The sequence below is a fragment of the Trichoplax adhaerens genome, genomic scaffold, assembly GCF_000150275.1.
Source record: "Trichoplax adhaerens TRIADscaffold_4 genomic scaffold, whole genome shotgun sequence".
Classification (NCBI taxonomy): Eukaryota; Metazoa; Placozoa; class Uniplacotomia; order Trichoplacea; family Trichoplacidae; genus Trichoplax; species Trichoplax adhaerens.
This window is the reverse complement of record NW_002060946.1, coordinates 4889227-4902650: the sequence shown is the minus strand read 5'-3', so window position 1 is coordinate 4902650 and position 13424 is coordinate 4889227. Positions and strand designations below refer to the sequence as shown.

The window sequence follows — 13424 nt, the reverse complement described above, 5'->3', positions numbered from 1 at the left end:
TCCTTACCGTTGCATGTTCTATCTTACTCGTATTATTCTTTCAACCACAACTAGCCTGCATAGTTAAACAAATTTACAGTTAATTTTAAAGGGCTTTATTTGCTAACATATCAAACTATTAGGTGTTATAGTGATCATATTACGAGAATTGCCTAACGACAAACTGGTACCTTTTCCGATAATGTGAATATGTGATACGTGATCGTCATTTCCGAATTACGGCTAATTTCGGGCTTGTCAAATATAGACAATTAGTTGATCAATCGAACCCTAAGCATCCCTAACTTATGTTCAATGCTATGTAGTAGTACAGAAGACAATCATGGCTGGCAAACGATACTAGAAAAACTCCATACTTTTCTTGTCATCTTATTGCCAACTTATAGTTTTTTATGCAATAATAACTGAAATAATGAAATATTATAGCATTAAATCTGGTATCAGGTAGCAAATATGAACTTCTAAAAGAACTCAATCTCTAATATGCCGTATACCAATTCATAAAAACTATTAATACCGGAATAAATCACCGCATGTGTTAGTTGATACAGTTACCCTAAAAAGTTTTGAAGTATCTCTTAATAATCCTCATCAATTCCAACATATGTGCCTATCTAAATTTTCTATTGTTGTTAATTTGTTGATAAATAATATAATCAGAGTTACTATAGCTAGAGTAAAAGCAGCATCTTGTAATAAATGATCATACCCATACCTTGATTCAAAATTGTCAGAATTTAAAAATATGTTTATGTGACTTTATTCTTTATCAATGTTTATTAAAGATAGAAATACTCGTATGTGCTACAAAAAATTTACTATTGCTATAAGTTGCATAATTCATGTTCGTAATATCAGGATGATACGTCATTTAGTAAATCATATAATATCCAAACCATAGCTGTAACCTCAATCTCTGTTAATTTTAAGCGAATATATATATCTTACGGTACAGTATACCCAGATTACGTAGTAATTTTACGCATACGTGTGTATAACATGCTAAGAAATCATAGCTAGTCAATGGGAATAGTGCATATTCCTTCCATAAGTTATATGCGTTATCCATAGGACTTCATAGGACTTTATGATATTGTTAATAGTGTATCCGGTCGTGCTGGATTCAAGCTACAACCTTGACCCTAAACTGACTTCAAAATATCCCTTAGTCAGCAATAATTAATGAGTCTGTTGTAATCTGCTCGTACAATCTTTTATCTAAGAATTAAGTAATTTGTTTATCACTACTTTCGTAATTCTGATGATTGCATACACATTATTTAAGCCAGACAGATTGATGAAAATAAGTCATAGAACCACATTTTAGTCGAGGGGTAAAAATTTATCTGGTTTTGCTTATCGTTTATGTGGCCTAAGTAATTTGCTACATAATATGCAATTTCACTGTGCCCTCACTCTATTATGAATGGTGATTGGTAAATCTTAATTGGACCATCTGGCGTTGCTACCTCTTTCGTGATAAATTTTTTGATACTACAGTCTGTATTATATGTATTTCTGCATGATTTCTGTATACTCGATCAAAGAAAAAGGCTTATCAACTTCGACCTGTGATAGTGGTTAAATTCTTAATATTATTGACGTCATATTAGGTTCTTAAATATTTCCGCGACATATACTCGTATATCGAAATGATTAGTTTCAATCATAATTATCATATAATTATCATGACAAGTCAGCATTTTCTTGTAAAATATGTAAGTCATTTGTATGATAACGCAGTGTAACATAATTGCTGGTCATGTTGCAATACGTTCTTTTGTTAGCATAACCTATCACGGGTATCATTCCTTTTTTTCATATGTATTAATTAGACTATAATCAATTTAGATTTGCGAAAACAAAATATTTTCATATCGGTCTGTACAGTAGTATTACTACTCGTATATCGTTTCATTAATTTTTAGATTTTCACGTAAGATCGGTTCTAAGTTTTTTAAAATCCTGAGAAATGTTAAATTTATTAACCAAGATTGATTCCAGAAGTTGTTAAACTATGCTTGTATCCGTTAAAAGAATATATCCTGTAATGAAAACGATTAATCTACTATCTACCTTTTTTGATATCTATTGACAATAAGTTACTGTTGTACTAACGAACGCAACGAAAATTAGAGTCTTAGCAGTCGAACATACGAGCAATTGCTAATATTGAAGATAACAAGGAATTCATTTGCATAAACTAAGCAAGTAAAAGTCAATAGTAACAGCATGGTTTAGTTGATTGATTTACTTTCAATGGTGCATTATCCACCAATCGCTGACTGCTGTGGTTACATCACGATATATTAAATACACATGACATGTGACTAAAAAAATTTCATCACATTCTATTTTAATACAATTTTCAACATAATAGCAGGTTCCAATAACTAATTATGCTACCCTTAACAGTACAGCAACCATTACTTATGCTGACTAGCAGTTTTGTACCTGATAAATTTAAAAGCTCATGTTTCAGTTGTGACAAATCAAAATATATTGACTGAAACTTTTCTTAAACAGTAATAGATTTTCATTAAAGACTATAACGTGCTATAATGATGGTTAATCCTGTTCTAATCAATTTTTGTAAAATTATGTTTATGTAATATTCTAGTCACAAGATGAATCATTGTCACATATTTGTTGAAGTTCGTCAGTTTGATATCTCAAATCATTGCTAAGCTGTGGTTAGTCAAAGAAATTAACGATCATACGGATAAGATAAGAAGCACACATATTGGAGCAATTCAATGAAATTCGAATTGATGTACAAGAAAGGAAATTGTAAGGTTCGATTGTATTCAAACAGCTGAATGAAACATATTATAATGATGACTTCTCAACTCTAATACATGGTGGGTAAATTAAAATTTTCGAATACTTTTTATAACTACTAATCCGTCATGGCTAGTACGGTAACTAGTGAAAATCCACAACAGCAAACTCCATCTTCTTACAACAATACCATTACTGCTACAGCTACTAATTTTAATGCTAATAACAATATTAATAATGTAGCTAACAGTCATGTTCTTCATGCTTCAATTGGCAATACCGATAATAATGGCAACAATAATAATGACGATAATAATAATCTTAATCCATGGATGCAAGAATTAGAAAAATTACGGAAACAATATATTCAAGTTAAGGAAGAACGAGATCAAGCTGGCCGTTATTTGCATCAAGTTGAAGAAACTATACAAACTTATGGAAGTAATCCTCATAACGCTATCAATCAAATTGTGAATCTATTTAAATCGTCTGCTAGAATTGCTGCTAAAGAAGTTGCAGAACAGATGGATACCATGGATAAAGAGACATTGAAACGAATTTATTTAAATGCCATTGAACACGTAGAAGATTTGAAACATGACAAGGGATTATTAACAACTAAATTGTCGTTAAATCATGAACGCTCGGAAAATCTTTACCAACAATTATCTGAGATTAACGATAACTTTGAACAACTTCTTCATCATAATCATGAATTAATAAAACAAAATCAACAACTTAAGTATGAAATTAAAAGGTGGCATCAAAATTATGATAATTTAAAAAATACAATTGATCATCAACAACAAGCATCATCTTCTACACGTCAGTCAGTACCGCTGCCATCGTTGCCTCAACAAGAGCAACACACATCATCAGTTGCGTTGCAGGCGTCATCACAACAAGATGAAGGAAATAAAACATCGATCATAAAAAGTTCTGATCATGGTCAAGATAATGATACCGATATATATCCATCGGTTAATAATACTGTAGCGGGACAGTACGGCCAAGGTGTAACTGCTCATAACCATGAAGATAGCAGTGGCTCTCATTCAATAGATAACGCAACATCAACTAGTACTAATATAAACAATGAAAATGTAAATAGTTGGACATATAGCCATAATAAAGTACCAGCTTATCCTGTATATAATAGTTTTAACGGTCATCAAAAAATATCCTTAAATGATAAATCAAATTATGATTCGCCTTCAGGATTTATCGATCATGATCAATTGCAGTGTGACTGTCATTTGTTACAATCAACGTTAAAACAGCATAAAATTAAATACCAAAAATTATATATTCAATGTCAACAATTAGAGAAAGAAATCAGTCTTATAGCTAAAGAGAAACAACGTTATAAGCATCAATTGTCCGCTCAAAACCGCGATTGCGAGCAGTTAATACGTGAACGTGATGCGTTAAGGTCTGCATTGCGAATGCACGGTAATGAGAGAGAAAAAGAAAGGCAAGACTTTAATGATCGCCAAAGTAATCGTTTGAGGGAATTACAACGAGTCAAACGTGAGAAAGAAATTATTATGGTAGAATATGGCAAGATAATGGAAGAGCGTGACATCGTTCATCGTGATATGAACAATATTCAGGAACAATACCAAACTTCAGTGCAAGAAAAATTATTAGCGGAGAAACAGTGCCAAGAATTGCAATTAGAATTAAAAAAATTGCAACAACTTGTTGATCAGCTCAAGCGTGATAAACATGTCGATAATACGCGTATCGAAGCATTAAAAGTTAATTTAAAAGAAACTATTCACACCAATGAAGAATTATTACAGCGTTATGAAGAATATGACAAATTATATGCTAATCCTGTAAAAGATAAATTTGATGTAGTCAATAAAAATTCCACATCGGATACAGCAGTGGTTACTAGTACAATAACAGCTACAACGGCAACAACTGATAATAGTATTAGTAATAAACCTGTTACCATTACGAATAATGATTGGTCTACGCATCAAAAACTTCAGGAAATACAAAACTCGAACTATTATTCTGGCGTTAATGCTGGATGTAATGTGACTAAAAATCGAAAAGAGAAATTAGGAAAATTAAATGTTCCGTATCAAAATACGGAAATTAATGGTAATCATCATTATGACTATCTCGCGAATGGAATCAGAACTAATCAGGCCGATCATCATGCGAATAAAGTGACAGGCAAAGAACTTTCATCAACAGTATCACATCAAGATACAGGATCAACATTTTATGCGAATGACACCAACAGCAATATCAATTATAATAAAAATGATAATCTATACATACATAATCAAGCAAATAGTATTGATGGTCATAGACATTATTTACGTCGCGATCACATGTTGACAACCGATTCGATGGGCAATCGCTATCATTCACAGTATCAAGTTGATCAAGATAACAATTCTGCAATTACCAGTAATACTGAAGGAAATAATCCAATCTCTTTCGATTTAAAATCATCGCATAATTCGCTATACTACGACTCTGCAATTGATATCGATTATCCCGATGATGAAATTGATATTCAGTTCTGCCGTTCCATTGTTCGTGCGGATAATTGCCAGTTTGGCTTCTCTTATCGTAATTCGAAAGAGTGCTCAACATCACCATATCGTAACGGGATAACAATATCATGTGTTCATAAGGGTAGCCCGAGTTACGGTATTCTTTATGTGGGTGATGACATTCGATCAATTAATAAAGTTGATTTGAGCACGTTCGATCCGAATGCATTACTCCAGTTTATGAGGAACATGGCAGAGGAAAAGAAAATAACCGTTATTGGAAATCGAAAAAGGCCGCTATATGTCAAAATTGCGGTTACACCTGTTGCAATTTCCTTTGCTGATTGTATCCAAGTTGACAGCGATCACATTATCACCGCAATAGTACCGGAGATTATAGCAGCTACTGATGGTGAGCTATCTATTGGTGATAAGTTATTAGCAATTAATAATCTTAAATTAGACGATATGACAGGAAATGAGATTACCCAATTATTACATCAAAATAGTCAGCACATCATGAATTTATTCGTTCAAAAATATGATGTCGTGGCATTTTTAAATCGCGATCACCCAAATCATAAGCATTATCGCTATTTTAATAGTAATATCAATACAACTAATTCGTCATCATCGAATACGTATGTAAGCCGATTAGCTAATGAGCAACATAATCATAGTCGTAACTTATCTGGTAATATAGATTATAATACGAAAAATTCTAAATTACAAGTTTCAACACAACTGCAACAAACTTTTGGGCCTAGTAAATCTAATTATAATGAAATCAATGAAATAACAAATAATGTATATAGTACGACTAACGATCCAGGTTGTAATAAAATTAGTAAATTAGTGCATCATCAACATCAACAAAGTAATCATACGAGTGCATCCTCAACGATTGAACAAGTCAATGATGAGATGAAAGAAGTACAGGAATATGGAGAGATGAGTACAACAATAGCTGATCAACAATCACAACTCAATAGCAATTCTGATCGTAGTATGGCAGTTAATACCATCGATTCAGTGACAAAACCGTGCCCTTCAGCGATAAACAACAGTACAAAAAATCTGCGATCAGTAAAACAAGACAATAATAACTTTGATACCGGTAGTACGCAGCTTTATAAAGACAACGAACATTTTATTAATTGTAAAAATGGAAAAATATCAAACGATAAAAATCTTCTGACCAAGGTAAAAGTGCGTAGTACCACACATACGAACTCGATAGCAAACGAAACTAACACAACGCATTCTCTAAGTGACTGCTCTCAACAACAACTGAGCAATGGGTATCATCATTATCGCCATAATCCTAATTCTACTCCCTTGAATGACAGCATTATGGTTAATGGCAACGCCTCTAAATTCTCCAATCAGAATCCTAATATTCATATCAATCATTCACAAGACAATGTAAAAGTAGCAAATCGTCAAAAGCTTAAATTGGTTAATATGCGACATCTGCCAATGTTAGATAATGACTTGGATGATCAAAACGATCCTGATCAGCCTATTGCGCAATTACAAGATCGATCAAATTCGAACTCCGATTTGTTAAATGATCGTAATTCACTTAGCAACACTGCAAGCGCACGATACAACCAAGACGAAGATAAGGTTACGGTTCAATATAATTCGAGAAGGAATAATAATAATAGCGAGGGATTTACACATGCAACAATAATGACTAACGATAGTCACAATCGAAAAACTAATGCAGTAAAAAATTTAGAAAATAAAGGTGATATAAAAGTCGAAAGTGATTTAAAATATACAAATGTTGATGAATGGGTTAAGTTGGTAACAAATAGTCAAATTGATTCATTATCTAACCGGAACCGTCCAATATATTCATCAGGGCCAGTCAATTTTAATTCGAATTGGGATAATCATTCTTCTTCTTCTAGCGCTAACCAACAATGTCTTAGTGCAAAGCTACTTTTACCAACAACAGCTGCTCAACAACAGCAACAGAAGCCAGTTTTTAAATCGCGAAATCCACGCGTATTTCATGACCGAAAGAGGGATCATCTTAACTCTCATTCTAAATATCCTCATTATCAGTCGTATGCGTCTATGTCATTCGAAGAAACTAATTCTGGTGCCTTCTATCAAAGCTATAACAATCTTCATCATAGTCCAAATGATATATTGCATAATTTAAGTCCAGGTTATGGTTCTTCTGCTACAAGTATTTCTTACTATTCGAGTTCATCTCCCAGTTCCTTGACTGGCTCATCACTTTATCATCACGACATCATGCTAAGTCAACGAGGCATTATGACACCTACATCAAGTATTCTACCGTCGTCACGCATATTTAGCCAGTCAAGCCGTTCTTTGTTATTATCTGAATCTGGGATAAGTGGCAATATTTCATCGTCATTTGCTGCTTCTTCATGTGTTGATGATATCCGTTTATTTCAATCTCATGTTAATAACACTCGCAAGATTGAACGCTATGAAGAAGAAACTGAAGATAGTGAGGAGAGACAGGATGAAAATACTTCATCGTAAGTAACTATAGACTCATAATTTCTCCGTTCTTCATGCATTGCTGTTAAACAAATCTGAAGCTGTTATGCCTATACTAGGGTTTAATTTTGTTATCTTAGGTCAATTAATCTAATATATTTATCAGTTATTGATGCTTGATATTTTAATACGACTCCTATAATTTCGTAAATTTGTTATAACAGAGCCACTGATCCAAGATACGTTACCGTAAAACAAGCTATGCTCCCTTTAAATATTTGCATAGCCCTCAGCGCATTCGGTGGGGTATTCGTTACATCGATGTCATATAGCGAAAGTAGACCATCTAAGATTGGATTACGCCCTGGTGATCAATTATTGCGGGTATAGCATTTTTAATTTCTTTGATTTCGAATGACTTTAATTAGTATACTTAACCATTACCTAGTAAATATAAATATTATTATCCCATAAATACGGATGTAATCTGTCACTATCTCAATAGTGTAACGATATTGATTTAACTACTGCCGACTTGGCTCAAGCCGAACAAGTGTTGACAGGGAAAGGCAAAGATTTGTATTTAATTGTGCAATATAATCCTCAAGGTAAAGCCAAAATGCCCATTACTTAAAAAATAAATTGATATCAAGAAATATTGACGATCAAACCATCAGATAGTGCAGTACAGTAATACAATACTACTTGTGCACTAATCTTTTACTGTCTTATGTCTATCATAATTATAATTACAGGATACAAACCTTTAAACGAATCTGTTGGGTATGTTTATCGCTCTCAATATTCATGATTAATAGGATTGATTTCTTAATTTAGCTGTGTTTCTAATATTATTATTGTGTATTTCGTAGCAAAACATCATTTTATCAACTTTTGTTTTCTCATAGCTCTGATACCAGTCAGCCGCAAACACCAGTTACGAGGAGAAGAAAACATGTTTCATCGATTGCATCAAGTCGCGGATCTTCTATTCGATCAGTTCACTCTACTAACAACGATAAAAATAGTGCCTTCCTGTTAGTTATAGTATTAAATCATTATAAATATACAACAGTTTATAGAATCTCCTTGTACTATTAGAGTATCGCTTCTATCACTTGGATGAATAGTTCTAATCCTATTTACTTACACCTCAAATACAGCATTCAACATGAAGCACTGAAACAACCGGTTTCGTCAAGAATAGTCAACTTTAGACGTACTGGCAAAGTTAAAATTGGTATTGTTGGTGGTAATGCTGCTGGCATTTTTATCTCTGAAATAGATTCTACCAATATAGCTTATCAACCAGCTGGAAGCACCTTAAAAATTGGCGACCAGATCATCGAGGTAAGTCGGATAGCTATAGACTGATGTTATCAGTTAATTTGACTTACGGTACTATGTTTAGTGAAACTGTTCAATACTGTTCGCGAACTATTACATAAGATATCATTTCTAATACAAATTTTTTACTTTCTTACTTCGCCAAATTTTTCAAAAGTTAAATAAAATAGACTTTAGAAATTTAACCATTGAACGCGCTATCCGTGAACTTGCTCGATTACCTGAAAATAACTCGTTTATTGTTGCTCATTGTCCACAGAGTAAGTCAATTAGATCAAGTTTTTTTCTCTAAAAAGTTTAGCTAAAGTTCTAAGAAATTAGCCGCAAACTACACAGTGTGGCAATATAATTATTATAACATACTTTACGCTACAGGAAACGTTACCAAGATGTTTCACTATTAGTAGCGCAAAGTATATTGCGTTTTCAATGCTACCAATTCGAATATTTCGAAGTACTATTTAAAATATTAATGAAAATGTAATTTTGAAAATAATTAATCTTTTAGAACATCGTATTGTTGAAGAACAGCAAATGAAGGATTCATTTTATGTTAGGTAAAGTTAGATGTGATTCTATCTCATCCAAATTAATGAGTCTAAAAGCTTCTGACAATTGTGCGTATAGGGCTTTATTTAATTATAATAGCGGGGACTCTGGTGAATTAAGTTTTCGAAGGGGTGATGTCTTACATATTACGGATACTCTTTACGGAAATAAGATTGGCTCTTGGAAAGCGACGATAATAGCAGATGAACGATTCGCTTATAGAAAAACTGGAAAAATACCTAGCAAAATAAGGTAATTTAAAAAAATTTGTTTTATAATCTTACTCTTTGTTACCGCTATTGGCGTGGTACTGTCTTGTACATACGTTGCCCGTATTATTATCGTAGTGTGAAAAACTGATATAGATCACGACGTGAACATTTTATAGTAAGTAAGTTTAGTATAATGTTAGATTTGATTGCAAGGTATACCCCATTTCTTTTTCTACTAAATTGCATACGTGATGCGATCTTGCTTATTATGATAAAGAGGGTAGTGAATACGCGTATAATATTTATGCTAATTAAAGATCTTTAAAGCTTACGCTGGAAGAAAATGAAATTAGCTCTAGCTTCTCGAATAATATAACATCTAGTTATAGTAGATAAGTTAGATCTTAATATATTAACAGATTAGTTGCAATTTTTAATTTTAGTGGCGACTCTGTCTACACGAGATCTAATAACTTCATTTTGTCTACAGCAAATGGTTTGTAAAATTTTAATTATCTTTGAATAGACTCTAATGCACGACGGTCTATGCTTTGTGTACTTTAATTACTGAAGGATTGATGACTCGAGTCAGTATCAACTAGTTGACAATGCGATGGAAGAGGAAAGTAAATCATCAAAACGTTCTAGTTTTATCAACAATAAGCGCAACTTTTTTCGTCGGAAAAAAACTCAAGATAAGATAAACAGCAGTAATTTAAATCGGGATAGTACTGTTACGCAAGGAGATTCACAAACTGTACAAGAAATCTTTCCGTACGAAAAAATCGATCGATATCTATGTAAGAATAAAATTTTACGAAACTATGAAATTAATCAACACTACTGTAGAATATTTTTACTATTTGTGCGTGTTTTTCATTGAAAAACCTTACTCATGTCTGAAAGATTACAATTTTTATTTATGTTTGCTCTACTTTTAGCGGAATATCCACGGCCAATTGTCCTTTTCGGACCGTACGCAAAGGCGGTAGCCAATCGTCTAATTGACGATTATCCAGATAAATATCAGTGTGCTAAAATTGGTAAGTTGTTGATCTCGATAACAGGTCGGGAGCTTTTTACTTTGTATAAATAAAATAGAGTGAATGTTGTATTATGGCATGTGATGTATGTTGACCGACAGACTTATTTGACTGGTCACATCTATAATAGAGAATCAAAAGACCACAATACAGGTTATAGAAAGAGGATTAGAAGATCAGAGCGTATTAGATTACGAACAAATAGATGATGGTTCGTTCAACTGCCTTAGAACGACAGCTATAAAAACAGTTGCAGAAGAAGTAAGTTCGATTTCTATTACAATGCATTTGTAGATATCTGTAAAGATTGTGATATCCAAGTATTAACATTCTTTATTGCTTGTATTGTTTTGCTCAGGAAAAAAAACACTGTATCCTTGAATTATCACCTTCTGCAATTGAACGTGCTGAAAGTTGGGATTTGTATCCGATTGTTATACTTTTAAAGTTTAAATCCGTTAAGCAGATAAGGCATGTATTATAAATGATCATATCTCCCAATAGATTTAGTTGTAACTTAGAGGAGTGTGAAATCTAACGAAAGTTTGACATTTTTTTTAAAGAGAGCAAAAGGATCTTCGTTTCAAGTCAGAAAAATATTCTAGTAAACAAGCTAAAGATATCTACGATGCCATGTTAAAAATTGAGCAAGACTACCAAGATAAGTTTTCAGGTAATTACAATACAGTGGTACTTATAGCGATACATAAGCTCTGCAATATCTCAATGAAAGTAATTGTTTTTTGCAAAACATTAAAAATAGTAGTTTAATTCTTATTTGAAAATACGATACTACTATTGATGGTGATATGATATGATCAAAATTTAGTACAGGACAGTCTCAGACAGCTCTACTGTATTTCATATTTTAAAATTGCGAAGTGCAATAATATTTTGAAAGTTAACTTCGAATTGTAATGCAACCTTATATTAGAAATACCTTAGCTATCAATAAAGATATGTTAATAATAAGTAAATATCCTTTTGGAGCGATGTCGAGGACACAATTTACAAACGTATGAAATTGAAAGTTACTATATTTCGACTGTAACTTTAAGATCATTCATACTTTAATGTAACGAGTTCGTAAGAGCTTTATAGTACATACGATTTTATAACTACAGATATTAACGCTTAGATTGTTTAGTAACGGCTTATTTGTAAGGTGTTTTATCGAACGCAAGACAAAAATATATAATTGACTTTTCTTTAATCTCCAACCATTGCAGTCATTTTGGATAAAGGTAATATTGCGGTAATGTACGATAGCCTTATTACCTCAATTGAAGAAGAACAACGTAAGCCGGTATGGCGCGTCAGTTACCAGCAAAACAACATATAAATTTATGGTTCGTTTGGTTAAATATATCTTTATGGAGAAAACCTCCATTAACAATCAAACATAAATCTAATTGATAAGGATTTAATAGATATGGTTTAAATTTAATCAGCAGCTGTTGTACTAATTAAAACGCTGCGTTGATATACGATAAAAATATAGCTTGATTTAAATAGCATAGTTATCAGATTTGTTACCGAAGAGAATATACACTTACAAATAGCTCAGCCCTTGGAAATGGGTAATGTAGATACATGATGAGCTTTAGCCTCGACAGAAGCTATATTCGATCAGGACAGTATAGCGATTACTGTTATCTGTTTTTTAACATTCTATTAAATTTAGTCTCTATGTTAATGTTAAGATAGATATCTAATTATTTTGATAGTAGCTTAGTATTATCTGATTTAATTATTACCTATTTGAGCGGTTTAATGCGGTTACATGTGTAATTTTTATTGATAATATTTTTCAGTACTTTGTTACCCATCTGCATTTATCTATTCTAGTACAACGATTTTATGTACGTAATTGCTACTAGGTTTCAAACTCTATCTGAATTTGTTTATATAAGTTATGGGTGTATTGCATTGCCATAAAATTAACTACTGTAAATAGCTAAGTACGATATTGTTTGATAACATAGAATTCGTTGCTTAGAATGATCTTCCGAAATATTTATATGTTAATTGCATTTTTATGGTAGTGGCTAAGGCTGCTTTACTGTATAATACTTAATTTATTTCAATTATGTTACGATGATTTTATAACGGGCTATTATTAAATAAGTAACCCATGTGTTTCTTGATGTTAAAATATGATGTTATCATGTATCTACTAAAAGCTGTATTGGATGCATACTATCATCATTGAGATGAGATCAATGATAATTGAAATGATAATTCTTAACATCTACATTCAGTTTTAGAATATATACTTCAAGGTATGGTAAATTGGCTTGTCTACTGAGCTGAACTCACCATGTCGATGAGTCTTATAAAGCCGGCTTTTAGGATAATCATTGCCGATATTCCTTCGATTTCTATGTAGTTAATTAAGCGAACGCATTTTACTGAATTAGTAACATGGTTTTGATTATCTGAATTAATATCTGATATAAATACATTAATACTCCAATACCGAAAGC

General features: G+C 32.4%; 1 protein-coding gene across 1 annotated transcript; it reads left to right on the top strand.

The window, feature by feature from the left end:
• Positions 1-2909: 2909 nt before the first annotated feature.
• On the top strand, positions 2910-12280 carry TRIADDRAFT_55754 (uncharacterized protein; the record flags this gene model as incomplete). Its single annotated transcript, XM_002112043.1, has 15 exons — positions 2910-7825; positions 8012-8171; positions 8293-8395; positions 8543-8570; positions 8696-8824; positions 8951-9137; positions 9292-9394; positions 9643-9691; positions 9762-9935; positions 10469-10695; positions 10837-10938; positions 11069-11199; positions 11297-11385; positions 11502-11611; positions 12168-12280. 15 exons carry the CDS (start codon positions 2910-2912, stop codon positions 12278-12280), a joined length of 6621 nt encoding a protein of 2206 aa, XP_002112079.1.
• Between the last annotated feature and the right edge of the window lie 1144 nt (positions 12281-13424).